This window comes from Clavelina lepadiformis, chromosome 2 (assembly GCF_947623445.1).
Source record: "Clavelina lepadiformis chromosome 2, kaClaLepa1.1, whole genome shotgun sequence".
Taxonomy (NCBI): Eukaryota; Metazoa; Chordata; class Ascidiacea; order Aplousobranchia; family Clavelinidae; genus Clavelina; species Clavelina lepadiformis.
Window position 1 is genome coordinate 5,910,235 of NC_135241.1, and position 24,141 is coordinate 5,934,375.

A 24,141-nucleotide genomic window follows, 5' to 3' on the forward strand; every position below is an offset into this window, starting at 1 on the left:
TCAATACGAGTGTGTGTGAAATTGAAAAATTTTGTTATTGGAGACTGGTGGAGATTACGTAGACTGGCTTCATTTGAAAAAAAAACGAGTTGACTAAAAAAAAATTACAATTACTTGTAAAATTATTGGATAAATGGCACAGCCTAAAGATAAAATTCTACACTTGGTGATATTAATTTTGTTGTTGTACGTTAAGTGTAACTTTTTTTAGGTTTGCATTAGCAAAATAGAGTGTTTTTTTCAGACACTGGCTACCTGACCCTACATGATAAAGAAAAAATATTGAAAAAAAGATTGCGTAGTTCTTATTTTACAGCGGTTTGAATCTTATATGCATTGGACTTGTTTCAATATCCCTACTGGAAAACATACCAGTCTTTGGTGAGAAATCGTGCTCGCAAAGCAGCAAATTCTGTTGTGATGGCGTTCTCGTTCTTGCAGTTTCTACACTTTTAAGGTTCAATATGACATCTAAATATGTGGTTAGTGAAGCATGCGATTTAAAACTTGTAAAAGTTTGCGGGGCAGTTCTCATCCTAAAACAGAAAACTTTCCAACCTGGCTGCTAATCTATAATTTCATTTCTCGTCACATGCTTCGATCACTATGTGACGTGGCCTTGTATCGAATAAAAGCAATTGTGCTTAGGGTCATATGTGATGTGATGCAAAATAAAAAAACTGAACATCGTTTTTTCAATATTTTTTTGTAACTATGCTACCTATCTGAGCAAAATTTTTGCAATTCATTGTTTGATTTGAACGCATACAATTTAAAAAGGAATCAGAATTGGCAAAAAAAAATTTAAACAAACATTGCTGGCCGCAAATGAAGAAACTCTAATGTTAGCAAAGAGCGAAGTTATTATGATCGACTTAATGCTTTGCTGCACGGCTAATAACTCACTCATTGATACTTTCTACTTGTTTGTGACTTGCTTGCAAGGAAAAGCTAAAATCATCCCATGTGTGTGTTGTCACACAATACTGCCACGTTGGTTGTAAAAAGGCATTTCCCCCCCATTACCATCACATATTGACTTGCCCTTCAATGACGTGTGACTCATCTTGGGCTGTGGATAATGTAACCCATTTAAATAAAAACGCAAGTGTATTTTAACAACTACTTTTTTCACTGCAAAATACAGTGTACTAAAACTCCGAGAGTATCTGCAGGTCGCACAAAATCTGTCTGTGGGCCACATGTAGCCTGCGTGCCAGTGGACCGGCACAAAAAGAAAATGTAAACACATAAGCGGCACATACTAAAGCACAATTCCTTCATATCTGGATGAATGGATGTGGTGCAGAAAGCACGCTCACCAACATTATTTCAATGGCCATTGCAAATAAAAGACAGTGAAATAGATAAATTGAAAAAATATTCAATAGATAAAGTTAAGTTAAGGCTCTGTTAAGTTTTATGTGTTATACTACTTATCTATAGGTGCCCTGAGGACCTTCGCAAATAATTTGATTGTACATCGTAAATTGTTAGAGCCATGAAACTCCGGGAACTTGTTGGCAGAGGCCAAATTCAAAATTATAACGCATCCGCGTGTCGATGTACCACCAGGTGGCGTATGTTTAAAATGGGGGCCATCATTATAATTATCAAAAAGCAAATTTTCTACCCTGGCTGTCGATGTATAACTTGCTGTCTTCCAATCAGCAGTTACATTGGTATATCGCTCTAAGTGTAACCTACTATACATCGTGCGAAACTTTACAAAGATTCTCCTTATGTAAATGCATGTTGCCGGGCTGAGCAGAAATTTCCCTGGGGATCTTTGCAAATAATTTGATTGTACAAAAACGTAAACCAATAAAGCCATGAAACTACGGGAACTGGTTAACATGAGACGGATGCATGATCAAAAAGCATCACTGTGACGATGTATCCACAAGGTGCCGTTCTAGGTTTCCCTGATGTTTTGGCTACCATCAGGAGTTGTCCGTATAAAATAGGGACAGGTATATAACTAACGGGTTTCAATGGGAAATTTCCCTCCTTACCTGACAACTTTTAATTTGTTGCCTTACAATCAGCGGTTGATTAGTTATATCACCCTAAGCGCCACAACTATACCTCCTGCATATCTTTAGAATGGTATCTTATATTTCAAAGCGTGGCTAGATATTAATTAAACTGGTAAGTACTGCGTAATTAACGCATATAACAAAGTAAACAAACTGACAGAAAAATTTGTAAATTACTGCAAGTTTGCGGTTGCTTTATTTGATTTCCATGAAACCATTCATTTGTCAAGTTTCAACTCAATAAGAAATGGGTTTATCTGCACACTACTAGGAGGATTTTAGGATCCTTCTACAATTATGCAATAGAAGGTATAGGCTATTTTTGCTTAGTAATAATTTAGTTTTATCTTTTCATTTACAGCAGTTTTCATAAAATTCTCAAAATTATAAAATGAAGTTTGCATAAAATAAGCGATTGGAAATGAGTGCAACCGCCAGGGGGGCATTTCCTGGTCGGCCGAAAAAGAAAATCCAGAAACGAAAAGTAAAATTCCAGAGATGTCTGCATAAACATGACCTGGGTGATCTTAAGCATACTTGCTCTTTCATAAAACACAGTTCTCAACATTTCAAGCTAATTTTTAACGAGGAAAATGAACAGGTAATTTTATGCTGTTGTGTTTTTATTCCTTCTTAGCGGATATTGTTAAGCCTGTGGATGTAGATTTTCTAACTCTCATTTTATGTCTCATCTCTAACTCTTGCGGGACATATTTTAGATAAAATTGTTTTAATAAATTTAAACTGTGCTGTGTTGTGTGTTGTGTTGTTCAAAAAAGGGTTAATTTCTTTGCTTATTTCTTTGTTTATTAAAATTACTACACTAGACTTACAAAGACTACCTCATACTGGAATGTGGCAAAAATCACATATCTCTACTTCCCGTTACATAGGTCCAAAGTTAAAAGTGGATTTTTATATTTAAAAACACACATTTCCCTCTTTTTTATGCCAATTTCTCTCTAATTTTTGTTCACAACCTGAATCTTTTAAACTGCTATGGGAATTCCCGGTATAATAAAACCACCAACCATGCTGCCCTCAGACTTGTCTATGCAGGTTTTTTAAAGCCTTACATAAGAGTCAAACAAAATCAGAGAAATCTTATTTTGTCAGGCATACACTTCTTTAATTCACATGTTAAATATTTGTAAAAAAACTGCCAAGGGCATGTCCAACAGGACAGTTATTTCAAAGAAGACTTAGTCAGCATGTTGAACAAGGAATTTGTTTGATATAATAATTACTATTAATTAGTAAAACGGTTTCATTTACATTTCAATTTGTTGCATTGTGATTTCTTGATGTGAGATCTTTTTACGGCCTTTGCATTTAATTATGTTTTTAATGTACATATATGCCTGCCATATTAGCAACCAGGTATTTTTTAACAAAAATCTTGTGACATGGACAAGAACAAGACGGTCGATTGTTGATGATTCGATCGACGCTCAATTCTTCATCCTGATCCAAATTTTGTATGTTGAAGTTTGCACTTATTAGCACTGCTAGAAATTTATACAGGACAACAAAACGCTCAAGACAAGACTTACTGTATTTATTGGGACCTCGCACCCTCAGTTTGCATTCTGTTACGACCTATTCTTTTTGCGTGTCGCTTTTTTGTGACAATACTGATATTTGCATAACAACTAAAGAACATTGAAAGTTCTTGGCTTGGTATGCTTTAGCAAACTCCTCACATTAAAATTTAACAAATTATCCCTTGAATGCGTTGAACTTTGCAGGATATTGACTTTGTTGGATTCAGCTCTGAAGAATGCGGTCTTCGAGCATACAAAAGAATATCGAAGAAAGTCTCCTCTTCATCGAGCAGAGATATCTTGGGGTCGAAAACCCACTATGACAAAGATAAAGTTACCACACGGTAAGGCATGCTTGAAGTAGAAATCTATATTTTAACATCCGGTATGATCATGCCGTTATGATGTGCGTGTTTTCTTCATAGCCAATATGTTATGAAGAAAATATATCATAACCAATTCTTCATAACATTTATTGTAATGTTATGCACTAATAGGTGTCATAAGGTGATTATATTTTTCAAGTCGATTAACTTTCGTTTCAGAGGTTCACATGCTCGAGATGCTTCTTTGAGTCCTTCTGCGAAACAACACAATTGCAGCAGTTCTCCTGGTTCAGTTTTGTCTAATACTTCTCAGTCGTCACAGAGCAGCTCTTTCAACTACTCCAGAGGTTACTATCATTGTTACGTTCTTTTAATATTAGCATGTTGTTGTTTTCTCAAGCATGGTGTTATTATATTTTATACGAAACTTGTTGTATTATGTTTGTAATGTTTCAGTTTAATGAATAAATAATAAGCAGTAAACTTACTAGCAATTGCCAATTGCCATGCTTTGTTTCAAACTAACGATTCAGTCTTTTTGCAGATGCTGACACTAGCAGCTCGTCTGATTCAGCTTTCATCAAATATAAGGATTCTAAATTGGATTTTCATCGTCTTTCTAAAAAAGCCAAAAACAAGGTAAGAAAGAACACCTTGAAGCGGTATTTTGTTGCAACACCTGATTCGTGTCCTGTTAAACTTCCTGCGCCCATAATCATAAGATGACACGAGTAGTTGTATCTTCAGGATACGTATGAGCAATGCAGCGCCGAAGAGCAAGCCAAGCGTAAACACACAAGTGTTGCATCTTTAAAATATGCATCTGAGATTTATCTTGCAAAAAATCAATCTTTGCAAGGCATTCCAAAATCTCCCATCAAACCAGCAACCTTCATCCCTCCACCTCGTAGAAAGCATTTGCATGTATTGCCCACTGGTGAAACTTCTATAAAGATCAGACGGGTAACCAGAATTTCCACTGTGTTTAAAGTTTTTTTATAGAAATATTTTGAAGGGCTATGCTAAATTTTGTCATATTTTGTTAAAGGGAATAAAAAGGAAGGATGAAGGTCAAGATCAAAGAAAAGGTGCCGGTCATCCCGAGGTTCTAGCAAAATCTCTTCTTGCTCGCGCAAACAGACAAAATAGAAAAGCAGAATCAAATAACCAAGAAAAGAAGCATAAAAACAATAAGGTCAAGAAATAAAACATTACCTACCCTTTTATTCTGAATTTTTTCTCTCATACTTTTCATCTTGGAATCAACCTCATACTTTTTATAGGTTAAGGGTTTTACTCTTCCCGCAAAGAGTGTGAGATCTTCACGCATAATAAAAGTCAACAGAAAATACATTGATGGTGACACTTTAGTCTACAAAGAAAGTTCGGATGTGTAAGTACCTGTTTTAAAAATCAGCTTTGTATTCATGTTTTCATATGGCTTTTCATGTGTTTATTACTTGATTATGCCAGAGAGTTATGGATAAAACCTAAGCCTAGAGTTTCCAAAATATAACTTGTTGTCAGTGTTTAAACATGCAATCTTCAAGAGGAATGATTTGAAAAACGTTTACTTAAGCATAACTCGTTAAACGTTAAAAGGAATGAATTCATATTTTTTAACAGTGATGACAAGGCATCAGTCTCATCTCAGAGCACTGATATCTCACAAACAACTGATGCTAGTGTTGGCACAACTCCACCATTGTCAGCAAAATGCTCTGTCTCAATTTCTCGCATTCCGGACTTGCAAAACATTGTTTCATCTCACAAGCACAAAACCAGTGAAAAGAATACAGTGGTAAAAATGACAATCATTTTTTTGCTGCTCACTTACTTTTATATTCAACTCAATTCCAATCACAATGATATTGCTTATTTTGTAATATGCACATTTGCAATCAATTGATTTTGTCCTTGCTTCATGTCATTTGGAGAAACCTCAATTAGTGTTTGATGTTCAAGTTATCTCCTGGTTTTAGGTTTCCAAGGAGAAATCGTACAGGAGGCCGTTGATAAAACAACCGACCTTTTTAAATAACAATAAAGCTTGTGAAGAAGACATCCCGGCCAAGCCAACACGACAACAAAAAGGTGGTATGTGTGGCTGAAAGTTTTCTTGAAATTGTATTCATATGGATTTTACGTACATACTTCATCGAAAAACTTTTTATTTTGTTAACAAGTTGAGATTGGTCTTTTAAGATAATAATGACAACCGTATTACAAGTTAAAAAGGACTGTCACATTATGCCCATGGGTGCAACACAGTACTTACCAAGATGATTACCACATCAAACACTTCAGCATTTCAGTCTAACGTTTTACATGCTTTATAACTATGTAATGTTTCTGATGTCCCATTTTATATTCAATTGACATAACATGTGTTGGTTTCTGCAGGAGCACATGGACGTCGTTTGATAAAGCGGGCAAGGTTCAAGCATCCAACGTCATCCGATGCTCTTGTTCTGGGGAAAGATTATGCAATTACTTCTGAACTGGCTAATCAGAAAAATCTGATTCGTGAGGCGACCTTCACACCGGTAAGTATTACTCAACTTGTCCATTAATATAACCAGTGCTATCTGTGGCTTGTTAATGTACAGACTAATAAAATTTGTTTCCTTGTCATTTATTGACAGTTTATATACCTGGGTCTGGTTTATATTGTATACCTTGAAACAGCATTTTGTATGCATAAATATCACTAGTATTGCCTGTGCAGTATTTATCAAGCAGTTTCTATATTTGGATTTACTGTACAAATGCATTTATGGTATTTAGCCAAGTTCAAAAAAAGGAGGAAAACCATCAAAATGTCACAAACCAGGTTGTAGATCACTTGCACAAGACTTCAATTTATCACCAGAACTGTGGGAAAGTTTGCTGAAGCCACTGACTGAGAAATGGAAAGTGGGAGACATTGAAAAATCAGTTCCAGTAAGTGGCTTCCGCTGAATACTCTTTAAACGTCACAGAATTAGATTAAAACTAGTTTTATGTAACTCTATCGATAACTGTGTTATTGTAAAAATGGTTTCCTTCACTATGAGCAAATTTCTTCATAGACACCTCATACTTGCTCTTAGAATGTGTAAATTTTGTTTTGAAGTCCTGGTCAAATCAAGAAGTTCACAACCTTCTACATGGAGTGCATAATTTTGGTGTGGCCTGGTCCACTGTTGCTCGTCGTTATGAATTCCATGAGCTACATAGGGATTGGCTAAATGTTCGACAAAAGGCGCTTCGATGTAAACAGTTGGGATTATTAAGCCACGGTTACAAAGTATGCACATTCTTTTGTACGATTTAAATTTTACTTGTTTATAGACTTACATTTTTCTAACTGGTAAAATTTTGTCATTTTTAATTTTAATTATAAAAAAGATTCGTAGCAATTTTTTTTTATTTCTTGATTGAATTGTTTTCGAGCATTTACAATTCTTCGTCACTTTTTTAGGTCAAGAGCTCGGTCTTGTTGCAACTGCAACCACAGTTAAGTACAATTTCAAACATAACCGTCTTCACCGCCCAAGAACTCCATGTACGTGGTCTCACCAGCAACATTCCATGTAACTTTGGTGTAACTCAGAAGCGCGGTCGTGGGCAAATGCCGGTAATTTAATTTAACTGAACTTGCATGAAAGTATTGGCAGAGACAAGTGGATTTGTCTGCCAGGAAATCGTTATTGAATACCTTTAATTACCATTAATGTGTTCAAATGGTTAATAACAGCAACAAGCGGTGATTAGATTGAGTCTGCTGACGTTTGTTAATGCGAAGTAACTTTGCCCTATGAAAAACTTTGTGACATTGCAGTTAGTCAAAAGAAAACAAATTGTTAGAGTTAATACAGTAAGGTGTGATTGTGAACTTGTGAAAGGAAAATCATACTGATACGGGATGGTCACAGAAGTATTCTTTTCATAACGCTTTACTCTAAACCAGGCATGCACAACATACGGCCCGCGGGCCGCGAAACCTTTTCGTGCGGCCCACGAGATATTTCGTGACTTCGCTCATTCCGGCATTTTCTCCACGGTTACAGTTACATAATCAACGAATCCGATGCTTTACCGCCGATAAGCGTTAAAAACAAATACATACTGTAGTGCGAGAGGCAACCGTCTCTTGACAGTAACCATCTTCTCAATAATATCTCTTATTCGACGGTTAATCGGTCACATTATATAAAGTAGGCTACACGTTAGTTACAACAATGTTAGCACGCGGCCCGCGAAAATTTTTTTCCCCTAAAACGGCCCGTGTACTGTTTTGAGTTGTGCATGCCTGCTCTAAACTATAACTCTCAAACAGTAGGTTATATAGAAAATTGATTTGTATGCTCTGGTGTGCTTGAGTGATTAAAATTTGATGTTTGACAGGGGAAAGATAAGAAGTTTAACCAAGTTGATCAGACAGCTGCTAGTAAGTTACTTTTAAACCTTTTAAAATCTCTTTTTGCTATATCTTTTGATTTCATGTGTCATAAATTTATAGATTACAGAAAAATTTAACTAGTATGTTTAATTAGACTTTGCTGTAAAATTTGATCGTTTTCGTGTTTGCAGGTTCAAAGAACATTGTTGTTGAACAAGGTGCAAAGAGCAGAATATTTGGCACCCAGCTAACTAGTAGGTTGATGTTGAAGCCTTAACATTCTTAAATGTTTTACCAAATGGATTAAATGTCACATGTACAGTAGTTGTTACTTTTTTGATACAAAACCGTTTTTACTAGTACAACAATGCATTCCCTACCAAAGCATACCTGGCGAAGAATTATATTTGGGTGTACCTGAGGTCAAATTTCAGACGATGTTACAGCCCAGAAATACGAACACAGTGAGTAATGGCGCAAAATCCATGTATTCTCTATGTTTGTATTTCTTTAGGCCTTTTTAGGCTAAGTGACACTTAAATTTAAGTTAATATCAGAAACATGTTACATGTATTATATCGTTAAACGTAAAGCTGGTCAAATTATTTGAAATAAAAGTGAAGCACATAAAGCCAAGCCTTTGATTTGCCTGCTTCTCCTTTTCTAGGTACCTTGGAAACCATGGGAAATTCATAATGTTCTTCACGGCGTCCATTACTTTGGAGTAGGAGCTTGGTCCCAAATTAGCATTATGTATAGATTTCGAATTGGTCACAATAATCTGGCTATAAGAGCAAGGTTTAGGTCTGTCTGTTACAGAGGACTGATAGTTGCCGGTGATGTAAGTGGATCTAGAATAACCCTGCTGTTGTCGTAACTTACCTTTGACAACTTTTGTTATGTCATGTTTTTTTTACATGTTAAATTGCAATGCTGTATATAGCAGTAATATCCAGTGTCGCGCCTTTGTTAAGTTTATTAATTTGGTTTTTAGGTGAGACCTGATGTTTTGCCAAAGCTCTACGTTGTTCTCAGCAATGAAGGCAAGAAATATTTCAGCAAGCACGGAATTCCAGTCAAGCTTTGTTCTCTTTCAGCATGTCGTAAGAACTACCATGTTCCTTTTTGTATTCCTGCTTGCAAAACATTTGCATTTGGCCATTGGTCAGTAACATTTCATGTTCAGTAAGATTTTTCAATCTTTAGAGTTGTCATCATTTGAACATAAAGAAAATTGTGAGCTGTCGAGAACAAAAAAAGGTACACAAAATAAGAAACATAAATACAATGCAAGGCTGAAACAACCGACTTTGGTTGATGGTAAGTATTTTATGTGCGTTTTCACCATTAATTCAGTAGATGGATTGTGAATGTAAAAGTTTTTTAAAATAACTTAAAGTGCTTAATAGGGAATATGGCAAAACAAAAATATATCAGGTTTATATGAACACAATTGTCAAGCACGAAACCATTTTTATCAACCTTTGCATAAACCAAATACAGAGTTGGGCAAATTTCTGTTACATGAATAAAATGCAAAAATGTTACAAAATTTTGATGTAATTTGTCAGGAGCCGTGGTAGTTTCTTTCTTTGTAAATTTAAAATTAGTGCTCCAATTAAACATTAAACCATTCATTTTTTGCTGCAATATGATCGTTTACACTTGGTAATATAGCAGATGTTTTCTCGGCTTACAAGTGCTAGCCAATGAATGTTTGAGTTAATGACATGCATATTGGGAAAAATACTTTTTATGAACGACAATTCAAGTTAATGAGCTTGCACAGATTGCAAATCCATGATACTAGTATAATTCGAGCAATATATTATTGCAAACGTTCTATTGCAGATAGTGAAACTGATGATGGCGGCAAAATAAGTAACGACAGCGAAGATGACGAAATGACCATAAGTCCACCTCGCAGACAAGCTTACCACTTGTTTGGGGCCAACCCTGTGTGGGATGAAGCTGCTCAGATGGATCTAATTGAACTTCATTCTGACTCAGAAACTAGTACGTGTTTTCCTTATGTTTTGTAACCTTTCTCAATTGATAGTGTTGTCAAAAATAGAGGTTACAGCTTAGCCTACCAGCCGATTACTACTTAATGCTCAGTTATTTCTAATTTATGATTGGTGATAGACTTTTATGATAATTATGAAAAAAAATATTATTTTTAGCACCAGTGCTGCAAGCATTAGAAGATGGACTTCGAAGAAATGCAACTTCTCCAGAAAATAAGAATAAGACTACCAAAAAGAAAAGTTCTCCTACGTTACTGTATTCCAAGAATCAAATTTTTTCATCGAAGCCTGGAGATGTGGCTGAAAATGTTACTATAGGGACAAGCAGGAATAATAAGGGGATTTTCTTGACTAAAGAAAAATTTTCACCACCAACAAAAGGCAAAGGAAAAGGACCCAGAATTAAACACGTTTGTCGAAGGTAACATGTCATGCTCTTAATTAAAGCGATCCTCTATGGCGAATATAATGAATAAACGAATGTTTACAAAAGCGCGAATATAAACAAGAATTGTAAAACAAAATGATTATAATTATCAGAGCATCTCTGGTGACTGGCCTTGTAAAAGCAACAAAAGAAGACGCCTTTCCTCATCTCACTGCTTTACCAAAGACTGAAAGAGAAAGGATTGCGGCTGAAGCAGAAAAGTTAAAAGGTATCGTCAGCATTAAAGCAGTATTATTGTTGCACTTGCACTTGCAATCGCACATCATTTCTTATTAACATCTTTTTTGAAAGACTTCATCATTAGACTGCCAACTGTTATCTTTTTCCACAGAAAACATTCCAGAATTTACTTCCTCTGATAGCGAAGTTGAAAAGATATCTGGTAAAGCGATCTGTCACACCGCCAGGAAGGAGAAGACGACTTTAAGAAAGAGATCGGTTAGCAATCGATGTGGAGCCTGCGAAACCTGCACTGCGCCTCCATGCCAAGAATGTGATGTGTGCAGGTACATTTTATACGAGCCGTTGATTTCTCAGTGAACTTAAACTTGCCATTGAATTAGAATTTTGAGCCATTTGTTTTTTTTCAAGGGACTCTAAAAACCTACGTAACATGTCATCTATGAAATCCATGGTGTGTCTTCGGCAGAAGCCTTGTCTCAAACCCATTGTTGCTGAAATCCCTGCTCAGTCGAAAAGAAACAAAAGAACATTGCCTGAGGAACAACCTGGTAACTTTCTGTTTTGACAATATCTGACTTTTTCTTTGTTAAGTATAGTCCCAATAGTGAGCAAATTATCAGTATCAACTGAACGTTGCTGAATACCTTTGCGGTAGAATCCCTTTAAAGAGCTGTCAATCACCTGAAAATGGCATAGAATCTTTGTTCTACTGTGTTGTGTAGCAAAAGTACTAAAGCCTAAAAATTTTTAATTAATTTTTTTAATTTTATTTAAAAAAAATTATACATGCCAATTTTTAATAATGCGTTAAAGTTTGACATGCACCCGTCGTATTGTGTTACTGATTTTACATACCCGATATATCGTCAAAATGATATTTAAAAAATGTCTGGTTCTTTACAATTAGCATCAAGAAAGTCTTCAAGGCTTCAGCAGCAAAAAGCTCCACTCAGGTCTGCTCCAACAAACGATGCAAGCACATCCGGAAGCAATATTCAACTTCCAAACCCCTCCACTCACTCTGAACAGACCATCCTAAACGTGAGTTCTTTTCAAATTCTGCGTCAGCATTCACACAGCTATGGGCTTATTAACCTTACCTTGTTTAGTAGTGTGTTAATGAGAAGTATTATTACCTCTGCATGCAAAACTTATGAGAAAATCATGATACTAATTTTAGAGGGCCTCCTCAACAACAGACAGCACTGCTGTACTCTCACCTTCAAGTCATTATAGCGTCTTTGACAATCTTAATGAAGAGTTTATCAGGGCAACAATAAAAATTGATAACTGGAAGGTAAATTTAATTTCATTCGAAAGTATAATTACATTCCTTTGTTGTAACTTGGACTTGGTTATTAATTATTATTTCCAGTTTCGAATCTTATTTACCTTGTTTTTTTTATGGTCTTTATGTCTTATTGTTATTTGTTCTCATACCACAACCTAGTCATGATTGATTTCTGATTAGGAAACTTACGATCTTGACATGCTGTGGAAATCTGGAGGTCATGCTCTCATTACCTCTAATCCTTCACCTCCTCGTACCGTATGCCTCTTGTGTGGGTCTCGGGGCTTGGCTGAAAAGGACTCACATGCTCTGATTTACTGCGCATCTTGCTGTGAGCCATTTCATCGTTATTGTGCTGACGAGCATTTTGAACGACCCAATATTGCCTTTGCAATGAACAAAGGAACATGGTTGTGCAGAAGGTATGTCAAGCATTTTGTACGTTGTGCCCATTAACGTATATTTTAATGTTGTGCATGTACCTTTTTGTATGTGTTGTTATTGCTACGTTCTATTTTGCATTGGTTTATAAATCAACGGCATCTCAACATTTGTTCATTTGGCAGGTGTCAATATTGTCGTGTTTGTGGCCACTCAAAGAATTTATTAGAATGTCGCCGGTGTTGTCGCACTTATCACAAAGAATGCCTCGGCCCATCTTATCCCACAAAGTATAAACTTTCAATTTAATGACAAAATGTTTTCACGCAAAATATATTACGTTCATTTTCATTGCATCTTTATTCCAGACCATCTTCAAACAAGGTCTGGATTTGCATGCAATGCGTCCGATGCAAGAGTTGTGGGACGTCCAAGCCGGGTTCCCTGCCCGGTTCAGTGTGGACCCACGACTACACGATGTGTGAGCGCTGTGGGGGACTCTATGACAAAGGAAATTTTTGCCCAATTTGTCAAAAGTAAGTTAAGAACGATGTGTTAACCTGTATGTTCATTGCTTAGTATTTTCAAATGTATTTTCCAGATGTTATAATGACGAAGATTACGACACAAGAATGATTCAATGCGCTAAATGCAAACGTTGGATTCACTCTAAATGTGAAAACTTATCAGGTTGATAAAATCTACTTACTCCGGACTATCATTTCTTGTATAAGTTGTTTGTTACATTTTCTATAACTATGGTTGAATGTTAAAAATCACAGCTTCAACATACTGCCTTTTACTAATCGTCTAATGTATTTTTCACAGTGGAAATGTATACCCTTCTATCACATCTGCCCGACAGTGTCCAGTATAAATGTCCAGACTGTGACGGACGGGCAAAACAACTAGAAGAACTGGGAAGAAAAGAGGAATCTGAGAACACTGCTGCTAACACCGCAAGGTAATTTTTAGACAGTTCATAGCTAAAGAATTTATCTTATTTAATGATCTGGCAACATACAGCAAATCTGATAAAGTAAATTATAGATGTGCATGTGCTTAAGAAAGCAGTTGTATATTCCCATGATCATCATTCATAATAATAACTAAGATCTGTTGCATTTAGCAAACCACCAGGTGCTGAGAAAATTCGTGAAATGCTCTCTCATCTTCCTTCGCCTTTTTGGAGAAAAACAATGCAGAAGGATGTTCAATCCGGTTTGGAAGCCGTTGTCATGGCATTATTCCACAACCGTGCCACATATTGTGTTTTAAAGAAAGTAGGTTGAAATTCTATAACAATATGCTGCTTTCATTTTATGATTAGATTCTGTCTCGGATAGGTAAATCCAAATATGGAAGTCATTTGAAGATTTATGTTTATGGCCCTAGGGTTGAATATTTTTAGTCGGTGTTTGTAATGTTAGCCACTTGGCTTGAGCCATTAGCTGGTTGCTTTGGATGCTAAACCTTTATTGCCAGCCACTGCACTTAATTCTCACCAGCCGAAATGACATTACTGGTATAACTAATTTAGTGCATGCCAGACTTTAATACTGGCAGCAGACATAAAGTTAACATAAACCTACTTTCAACTAAAAGTGAACCATTACAGCAACTTTTTGCCATAAATTTCTTTATGCTGTATCACTGTATGCATAAGTTTTCAGCTAATGGTGAGGTCTATTCTTTGTCAATAATTTAAGCTGAAGTTGATAAGACAGATTTTTTCAGCTTTAAATGGCATCCAACACACTTCCACCTTTTCATGTTGAGTGTCATGTTTGATGCTACATACTACAATTAAGACCCTTCGGTTCAGTTTCTGTCTCTTAACACTAGAATGAAGGAAAAACGGAGGCTCTTCATGAAAGTGATGTTGCAATGGATGAAGATGACCAGTCCAAGCCACATGACCTTTTCACGGTTCGATTTGCCGTTCATAACAAGCGCTATCAGTCTGTTAGCTCATTTTGGTCTGACGTACATCGCATCATTAGCTCTGTGCTGGACGTAGCAAATCGAGCTGCCTTGGAAAAGGCTTTCAAAGAAGAAGCAGGAAGTGTCTTTCCGTGGTTCAACTTTGAAACTGGCCGGGTTCGAGATGTCCATGATATACCAGAGTATGTTCAAACCGGTGACATGCCATATCATTTTTATGTTAAATTTTACCTTGGCTGTATCTGTTTCCCTGCAATTTTTTAAGTTGATTTTAAGTATGCAAAGAGTTGAAATTTGCTCGTTGGGCTTAACTCATGTATTTACACACTGAGGATTGGTGCGATAACATAAACTCATAAGACTTCTCGTTGAATTTTTCAGAGATCTGCTTCCAAATGCTACGCTACCTCCTTCATCAGAACATAACTATGCACAGTGGCAAGACAAAGACATTCTTGTTGAGCCTGGAACACCAAATCCCTCTCCAATGAAATCCTTAACATGCAGCACTCCCTCCACCGTTAGCACGTTGGACTCCCCCTTGAAAAGTGCTGAAGATTTGAGGCAGTGTTCATTTTGTGGAAAATATGGAGACCACAAATCAACAGTAAACTATTTCTACAATTTTTTTAACCAGCTTGCAACTATACGACTATGCACAAATTGCGGTTTGATTTTATAGAATTTTCTTCTCAAAATCCTTTGCCTTTTACAAGTTCTGACGCAAAAGTCATCTTAATTCTATTTTTGCACAGGAATGTGGAAGATTATTATTCTGCGGACAGGATGAATGGTGCCATGTAAACTGTGCACTCTGGTCAGCTGAAGTTTACGAACAGCATGACGGATCTCTTGCAAACGTGCATTCAGCAGTTTCAAGAGGAAAAATGCTGGTATTGTATGGATATTTGTTACAAAAGCATATTATTACTTTTAGGTTTATGCTCAAGAGTAGTACTGTGGTTAATACTGTATGACATGTCTTTGACTGTTACAATAAATATCTTTTTTATGCTTATTTTAATAAAGAAATGTGACTTCTGCCGACTTCCTGGAGCTACTGTTGGCTGCAACACCAGAGATTGTCCTAAGAATTATCACTTCATGTGTGCACGCTCGGCTGATTGTTATTTTCAAGATGATAAAAAGGTGTTTTGTGTCAGACACCATAATCACACCAATAAGGAGGTACTGAAAGTTTCGGGAAATTTTAACAGATATGCAATATACACAAGATCTCGAGGCGACTTTGATAAGGAATGCTTAATATTTAAATTGAAAACTAAAGTTAAATTTACAGTTAATTGAACATTTTACAACGCTTTACATTCTCCTATTGTATAAAGATTTTGGGCAACGAAGATTTTGATGTTGAACGTTTGGTTTGTGTTGATAATGACGAGATGAGGCCAAATCGTCGCTGGCAACGTGGGATGCTAATTAGCAATATTACAATTACAATCGGGGCGTTAACTGTTCACCAGCTTGGACGAATCGGGGCTGCTTCGGATTCAAAACATTGCTTAATTCCACGTGGATTTCGGTGCGTGTAGCCAGACATGCATTTTGTTTGCAAGTAATAATATGGTTGCAGTTAATTTAATACAAACATTTAGAATGACGCGAGTGTTTTGGAGTACCACGTCATCATCAAAGAAAACAGTCTACACGATCACTGTCACAGAAAAGAAGCCGTCTATGGAGGGTGATATGACTGACATAATAGACCCACATGACCAAAGCAACATGACTATATCACACAATGATGGTAGTGTAGTTTTCTTCTTTAAACAACTTTTTTAACATACTTGTTGCTTTGTATTCTGTTTAAACTTTGTGATTAGACACACTTGCTGTTAATTTTTAATTGCAGACAATTTTCATACTTTGCCTCAAAAAATGGATGAAAAATCTCACCAAAGTCGAAAGTCATTGCCTTGTCGGAAAAGGTTGATTGAAACACTGGACGACAATGCTACAGTGTCTGTGACACAAGCTGGGCTTGCGACACCTGGCCCACTGGTCTCAGCTGTAACATCAAGACAATCAACAGGCACATACACCTTGATGTCATCTCTCAACACATCCTTACCTCAAGCTGTTACTCCTCTAACCTCTACAACTCTGTCTTTGACTAGCAGCCCACCAAAGTGTGCAGAGGTAGTCACGTCCAATTCTACAAATTCAAATTTTTCACCAACAGTTGCAATAAGAAATAACCCGTTTTTAAACGGTCCCTGTATAACTTCAAATGTCATTATTCCCGTTGCATCTAATGTTGATACAAAATCCACTGATTCAAAACTGATCCAGTCATCCTGGTTTACTCCCTGCGCTCAGTCTAGTAAAATCGGGTTCGGTGCAAAAACCAGCCTGACTGATGTCAAGCCCCCATCTTCTCAGGCGGTTGGCTTGTGCCCAGGAATGTCTGGAACTTTCCTGCAGTTCGGTGGAAAGATGAATGAAAAAGATTTCACTCAACTAACAAGCAATGATGTGGCGCCTGAAGTCTCGCTAAATGTTTCAGGAGAAAAGAAAGAAGTTTGCAGCCCTCAAACGGTGGTCGAAAATGTAAAAGATGGGGTAAAACCAGACACAAAGCAACTTGCAATGAAAGCTAACACTCGTTTCGATAATGAAAAGGTCATTTCTAACGAACTGTCAGCTTTACAACAAGATATGCAGGTTGACGCCATCAAAGCTGCATTACCCACATCAACTGTTTCATTGCTGGTTGAAGCTAAGATGGCTGCTGAGGTTGAAAGACAGGATCTGCCACAAGAGAAGTGTATGAAGCATGTTCCATCACTATGGTGGAAGAAGTCAAATGATCATGAAGTTGGTAAAATCCATTTTATAAAATCCCTCTCTGGTGATGAGAGGGTGACCCCGAAGAGAAGACCAAGGTTGCGATCGGCTGATAATGATCCCACCTTCCAGCTAAAACACTCCGAAGCACCATACTGGAAGAGGAAGAATCAGTTGCTTCCGAGATTTGTGTCCAAACGAAGCCCAGAGACTAAGCATCGAAGCTGCAAAGATCCAGCAATGAATTACAATGAAATTGCAGCCAACAATGATGGAGATTTGGAAAAGAAATTCAACAAGTGTGATCCAAGTGATGGTGGAAGTGAATTAAAATCTCATCCAGCTAACTTCAACATTGAAAACAACCCGACTGACAAGCTTGTGATAAAGCAGATAAGTCCAACCAAGGTGATAACAAGACTGATTGATACAAAATCAGAAAGAATCGAGCCGAATGAGGATAATGTTGAGAACAATTTGAACAGTGTACATGAGTTCAACTCTTCATCCGGCCAATGTTGTGATACCATTGATGATAAATCTAGTAGTAACTTAATGCCTTCTGAAACTGAAGGGTCATCTATGCTGGAGCAAAGTAAGAGGAAAACAAAGGTTAACACAAAAACTGTCAAAAAGAAAGAGAATTCTCCTGACTGTCACTTTGTTGATAATGAACCTTCCATAAATCTTCCATTACAGTCACTGTCATCCACATCTTCATTTGAAAACAATATGGACAGTGATGAGGAGAATGATGGAATATCATCATCACCCAAGCGCAATTTACGCAAGTTCGCTTTAAAGAGTTCTGATGATGATGCAGGTGATTTAGGGACACGAGAAGCAAGACAACGCATCCAATCAGGAAAGAGGCATTCACTGACAAGACAGAGGAGTAAGTCCCAAGATCCCAATTTCACCATGGCGACAAAAACACGGAATTCCACTGATGCGAACATTGTGGCAAGAGGCGACACAGATGGAAAAATGTCCGACAGTTATCCCGGACCACCTTCATCTTCTACGAGAGCAAGACATCGAAGCTTTGGCAGCACATCCTCATCACCACAGGATCAAGTCCCGGCATCCTTTTCCTTATCGTCTGATATTGACTCACCACGGAGGTACCCAAGAAGAAACACGTACACTTGCTTGAAGTCTTTTTCCGGCCTCTCTCCCAACTATGCATTGGCATCGTACTCAAGGACTGATAGAAAATTACCTAAAGTTGATAGAAAACAAAATGCCAGGAAACAAAAGAAGTCAAGATCGGAAAGTATTTTTCAAGATAAAAGAAAAAGAAGCAATAAACATGACAGTCTTAAAGTTAGCCTAACATTGCTTTCGGAAAATTCTGTTGTTTCTCTTATTGGGGTAGATGATTTTTCAGAAACAGACAAAATGCAACAAAAATCACCCATTTATTTTAATGAAATGCCTGTTGATAATGAGACACTTGATGTGAAATCTTCCACTTCTTGTAAAAAATCTGAAAGCAATGTTGAAAAAGCATCGGAGCGCAGTGTGGGTAATAGCATCGATGAAAGAGTAAATGAGCATACAACAGTTGCATCGACTGGTAAGTGGAAAGATTTTGACTTTTTGCTCTTACGCTTTACTCTTTTTCGACTACTTATTAGGAGTTTTTACGAAAATTATAATGTACAACTAATGTAGTTAATAGTTATAGCCTAGGCCCAACCTACAGTTATCGGCAAGATATGTTTTTAAAAGTGTTTCTGCCTTTTCAGAGATAATTACTAACATCATTACTACTCCAGAAAGTGATGAAATTCTTGAAAAGAGTTCAGCTAGCTTATCCGATGGCACAGATGAGAATATTAACATCGTTAAATCAGTTCTTGGTACAGTATTGAACAATGTTGAGAAAGCGTTTGCTTGTCTGGATACCAACACAGAACTAAACTGGAGACAAGATGCCACAGAGCTGACTCTTGATGATGAGCAGTCATTTTTGAATGAATCTCTTGAGGTTGTAAGAGGAGGAGGAGATGACATTATGCAATTTACCGCTATGGATACTGCATTATCTCCAGTTCCAACCAGCCCTGATCAGCTTGCGATTCACCAGACAAAAATTTCAACTGAAGACAGCATCCTGTTATCTCACCCCAACCTTTCTGCCCCAAAGAACATGTCTTCCACTGTTGGCTGTGATAAAGACATGTTGAATGAAAACTCCTTTTTCGTTCCTGAAGTATCTCCATCGCGGAGCATTAATATTGATGAGAGCTTAGTGCAGAATCCTAACAACAGTCTCTTTGCAAGTGAATGCCCGGTGTTGAATGTAGATGAAGTTCAAACACTTCTGGAGAATCCAGAACCACCTCTAGCTCAACCTGTGCTCAACACACCGCAGTTACAACCAGTCGCTTTTTCTAATGATGTAGCAGTGAGAGTTCAAATGCCTTTGGTTGTTTCACCTCAAGTGAACTTGATAAATCAGGCTATGCCACAACACACTGTTTTGCCGATTCATACACAAACTGTAGCAATGAGGGATATAGGTTTGTCTGCAATGCCAATTGGTAGAGCAGCCATTCCCAGGATCAACTCATTGAATCGACCATCACAACATCAATTTTATTCAGGTGCACAAATTACAACAGGCGTTCGATACCAATCCCCAACAACGCCTTTCATAGTTCAAAAAGGTGGGGTCATGCCTCCGCATGCTGTCGCTGCACCATCGAGAAACATGGTTATATCTGGGCATCTTGCAAGCTCACACAATATTATACCTCACAATCCAACTGGTGCTGTGCCATATTCAATGCGAGTAACTATGGCGATGGCAGGTGCTATCAATTGTCAGCCACTTTCTACACAGGCGTTTAGTCCACTGCTTGTACCAAGTCAGCAACAAAAAGTCAGTTCATTTTGTGAAAAACGTCCTCATACGTGTAACGAAAACACGATTCCAAAGCAGTTCAGTCCTGGTGCTGGTTACATCAACTCCACTTATCCAAAAGTATCTATTCAAGATGACGAAAGTTGTCAGAAGTCACTGCAAAGGCAAGATAACCTCAATCCGGTGAGTTGTTTTGAAAACTTTTACGATTCTTATTTCTTTGGATCACCCTAAATTATCATCTTTATTATCTGCAGCCTGCACAGTCACCGCAGAGTACATCGAGCAAAGAAGATGCCTTGGAGAATTTGATAGAATTTTACAGCGCGAAAAACAACCTTACACCTGAGGAAAAGGCAATTGTGAGGTCTATAATAAAAAGCCAGATAAAAAACAACCAGATGCCTTCACCCAGCAAATGCGACACTCCACCGACAATTAAACAGGAGTCAAATAATATCAGAAAGGTTTGCCTTTACTAATGATTAGATTTAATTTTTCGGTTAAATCACTATCTCATAAGAGCCTCTTCAACCAGGCAAAGTTGAGTTTGGAAATATAATTGTGTAAAAGTTCGATCGTTGTCATGGTTGAACAGGAAAGTTTTCGGGATTTTGTTTCACCGAAATGTCTTCAAATTCACTCTGATTTTTACACTTTGCATTGTTGCGGGTGTTTCAGGATTCAGCAAAAGGCAACAACAACAGTTCAGTAAATTCCAGTCAGAGAATACCTTCTCAACATGAAGGAATTCACCAGCAGGAACGAAAGAAAAAGAGTTCCGTGACTTTACAAGAAAGCAATGCTGGTACATGTACAATTGTACATAGTATTATCCCAGCCTCGTTGTGATGCGACTAATTTCCATAATAATGTAATAGAAGACGAACTTTTGGGTGATTTTTTTACACCATTTTCCGTTTCTGTTCCAGAATATTTTGAAAATGCTCATAAAACCAATAACGACTTGTCTTGCTTAGCTGAAATTTATGCCAAACGTCGAAACTGCTATAAACATGGATCTCGGCCATTGACAAAGGTAAACTTTGAAAGTTATTTAAAACTTTCTATTTTCAGCCTGCTATCTCTTGCTTGGTAGGATTATTCTGGTCTAGGTGCATTGCTGGGTTCTCACAATTTTGTCAATCTTGTAAATCATGTATAACAACATGTGCAATATGTAAATATATCAACTCAGCGTGGTCCAACTGCAGGCCCGCGGGCCAAAGTTGGCCCGCGAGCACCGATTTTTTGGCCCGCGAACTGATAGTCAGCTTTGATTCAATCTGGCAACATAACTTCAATTTTTGTTTCTGTGTTATTGTAATTAACAAAAAACTTTGTGAATAATCCTTTGTAATGCGTGTGACAATTTTTTCAGTTCTAATATCAGTGTCACATTGTTCTTCAGTTCTAATTTAAAAACATTGGCCCGCAAGATAAAAAAAAATTCTGATTTTGGCCTGCGATGAAAAGAAGTTGGACCACGCTGTATCAACTTATCGCCCATGTTGAATACATTTAATGATAAAAGTTAAATTTTGGTTTAGGTTCTTTCATCGTACAATATCTTCCTTGGTGACAAACATGGCACAGGAAAAGAAAACAAACTTCCTCCTCCTCCGAAAGTGTCCTTACAAGGCATGAGGAGTCGCCCACATCTCGTGTATGAGATAAAGAGTGATGACGGTTATTATACGAAAGGCACAGACCTACAAGGTTGTTTTACGTGGTTTTAAATTTATTGTTTAATGAAAGTTGACCTTGCTACACACAGCATGCTTATTGATATGCGTAGAACTTTACACTTTTCATCACTTTCTCGTGGCAGCGTTTTTTTTGTATGAACTGTTGACTTCTGTAGTTCAGTGTGATATTCAATTCCTTATCACCTGAGCAAAGTCCTTGCACATTCTAAAATTGACGACCACTTCTCGCTGTTACAGCCTTACTTACTAAGCGTTTCGTTTCCCTGGTCTTCGAAGTCTTGTTATGAAAGCATATGCAATTATGCATAGAAGAAACGTTGCTGTGATTGGAGATTAATTCTCTGTTCTAATTTCCAATGCTAGAGCTTGTAAATCAATTACTGACGTCTGTGCAAGAGTGCAGAGCCACTGCAAAAGGTTTCAATCCAACAATAGCCCTACACTCTGTGATGACGCCGCATGCTTTCCTTGGTGTCTCACATGATGCTGTGAGATTTCTGGTTGAGCAGCTTCCTGCCGCAAAATATTGTCATCGGTATCGAGCAAAGTATCACAAGCACAAGAAGGCAAAAGAAGAGGTGACCAAATGGAAAATAACGTAGCTCTTCATCCTTTCGACATCTCAATTTATTCTTCCTGTTTTTCATATGAAGATCACGCACATCAATCCTCATGGATGCTGCCGAGCAGAACAGTACAAGGGAAGGTCGAAGCCGGACATGTTCAGTTTTCTCGCCTCCAAACATCGTTATCCTCCTGAATTCCAACCAGACAAACACCAGGACGACGACATGCTACAGCTGAGTAACAGGTTGCGAAATGATGCATTACTCATCACTGTTTAGCTGGGATAATATTTCCATAAACATCTTACATTGAAATCAGATTTCGTTTTCATCAGTTTTTATGTTTCAGACGAGTTACGAGCATGGAAGACCTCCCTATGGCGATGAGATTTCGTCACCTTCGAACGTTCTCCAAAGAAGCCGTTGGAGTGTATCGCTCCTCAATTCACGGAAGAGGTTTGTACTGCAAAAGAGACCTAGAAGCTGGAGAGATGATCATGGAATACACTGGTCAGGTAAGGACTAGAACAAGCTGAGATATGGAAGCTTTAATGAAAGTTCAATACGGTTTGACTCGTTTACTGTAGAAATGTATCATTGTGTGCAAAGTCCTTATCATGTTTATGCCACGCGTGACTCTACTGATGACTCTGCTCTTTGTCTTGTCAGATGATCCGCAAAGACCTGACAGACAAGCGTGAAAAGCACTATGAAAGCAAAAGCATCGGGTGTTACATGTTCCGCATGGATGATCTCTACGTTGTGGATGCCACCATATTGGGCTCTGCGGCACGCTTTATCAATCATTCGTGCGAGCCGAGCTGCTATTCTCGTATTGTTCACGTTGATGGTAAATTTTAAAGCCGCTTTGTGTTTAACATTCTGTACCCTGCTACCTTAAACTTGTTTTTAAACTTGCTCTACTGTTGTTCTCCAGGAAAGAAACACATCGTCATCTTCGCGCTCCGCAAGATCTATCGTGGTGAAGAACTCACTTACGATTACAAGTTTCCAATCGAGGATGAGACGCACAAAATTACATGCAACTGCGGCGCTCGCAGTTGCCGCAAATACTTGAACTAATAAAATACCCACTGAAACTTCACTTTGGAAATTGAAGTGGAGAAGCCGCTCATGTGACGGATTCGTTGAAGTTTGCCCTCGAAATGAAAGCGTTCTGAATCTTCTTTACCCTGATCCTCCATTCAACTTATCAGTTTTTATGCAAACCCGGCAGCATTTCAAAACGAAAAGGTGTTTTTCTGTTTCGAACACCCAACTTACCTGATTGTTCTTTGAGATGACATCGGGTGCGAATCGTCCGCACTTTCCCTACAAACTGCCAGACGATTTCTTCACGTGCGAACCTTCTTTTACTCTCTTTTTACTGTGTCTGCATTCCACTGCCATAGTTCAGGCGCAATTATGTTGATATATTTTGTATATGTTGCCTACAAAAATTATTTTTTGTACAAGTATGGGGTACCAACATTAAAATCAAAAACATATTTCTTTCATTGCCTCTTATCATTTTTCGTTCATTGACTAAGTCGATCGAAGGATTTCGCTCACAAAAAAAAGTTTGTTTCTAAACCAGTGCGCTGCAAACAAGGACAAAT

The 24,141-nt window shown here is 37.6% G+C and overlaps 1 protein-coding gene across 2 annotated transcripts; it reads left to right on the top strand.

Moving 5' to 3' along the window:
• The first annotated feature begins 2,404 nt into the window (after positions 1-2,404).
• Positions 2,405-24,033, top strand: LOC143447128 (histone-lysine N-methyltransferase 2A-like). Of its 2 annotated transcripts, none has more exons than XM_076947069.1 (49): positions 2,405-2,640; positions 3,788-3,927; positions 4,129-4,256; positions 4,454-4,548; positions 4,645-4,872; positions 4,958-5,104; positions 5,193-5,302; positions 5,536-5,710; positions 5,892-6,003; positions 6,313-6,455; positions 6,697-6,852; positions 7,025-7,198; positions 7,373-7,528; positions 8,299-8,341; positions 8,485-8,547; positions 8,654-8,757; positions 8,961-9,134; positions 9,288-9,396; positions 9,500-9,613; positions 10,145-10,309; positions 10,477-10,741; positions 10,861-10,976; positions 11,100-11,274; positions 11,360-11,499; positions 11,859-11,992; positions 12,132-12,248; positions 12,423-12,664; positions 12,809-12,913; positions 12,992-13,159; positions 13,225-13,313; positions 13,452-13,587; positions 13,753-13,906; positions 14,469-14,749; positions 14,949-15,174; positions 15,323-15,460; positions 15,597-15,755; positions 15,914-16,110; positions 16,184-16,335; positions 16,441-18,954; positions 19,127-20,430; positions 20,505-20,714; positions 20,929-21,055; positions 21,180-21,286; positions 21,798-21,966; positions 22,320-22,534; positions 22,610-22,767; positions 22,872-23,037; positions 23,192-23,372; positions 23,460-24,033. In XM_076947069.1, the coding sequence occupies exons 1-49, from the start codon at positions 2,461-2,463 to the stop codon at positions 23,603-23,605; spliced, it is 11,007 nt and encodes a 3,668-aa protein (XP_076803184.1). In that variant the 5' UTR covers positions 2,405-2,460; the 3' UTR covers positions 23,606-24,033. The 2 variants fall into 2 exon arrangements, with proteins under 2 accessions (XP_076803184.1, XP_076803185.1); XM_076947070.1 differs by having other exon boundaries at positions 4,657-4,872.
• The last annotated feature ends 108 nt before the right edge of the window (positions 24,034-24,141 follow it).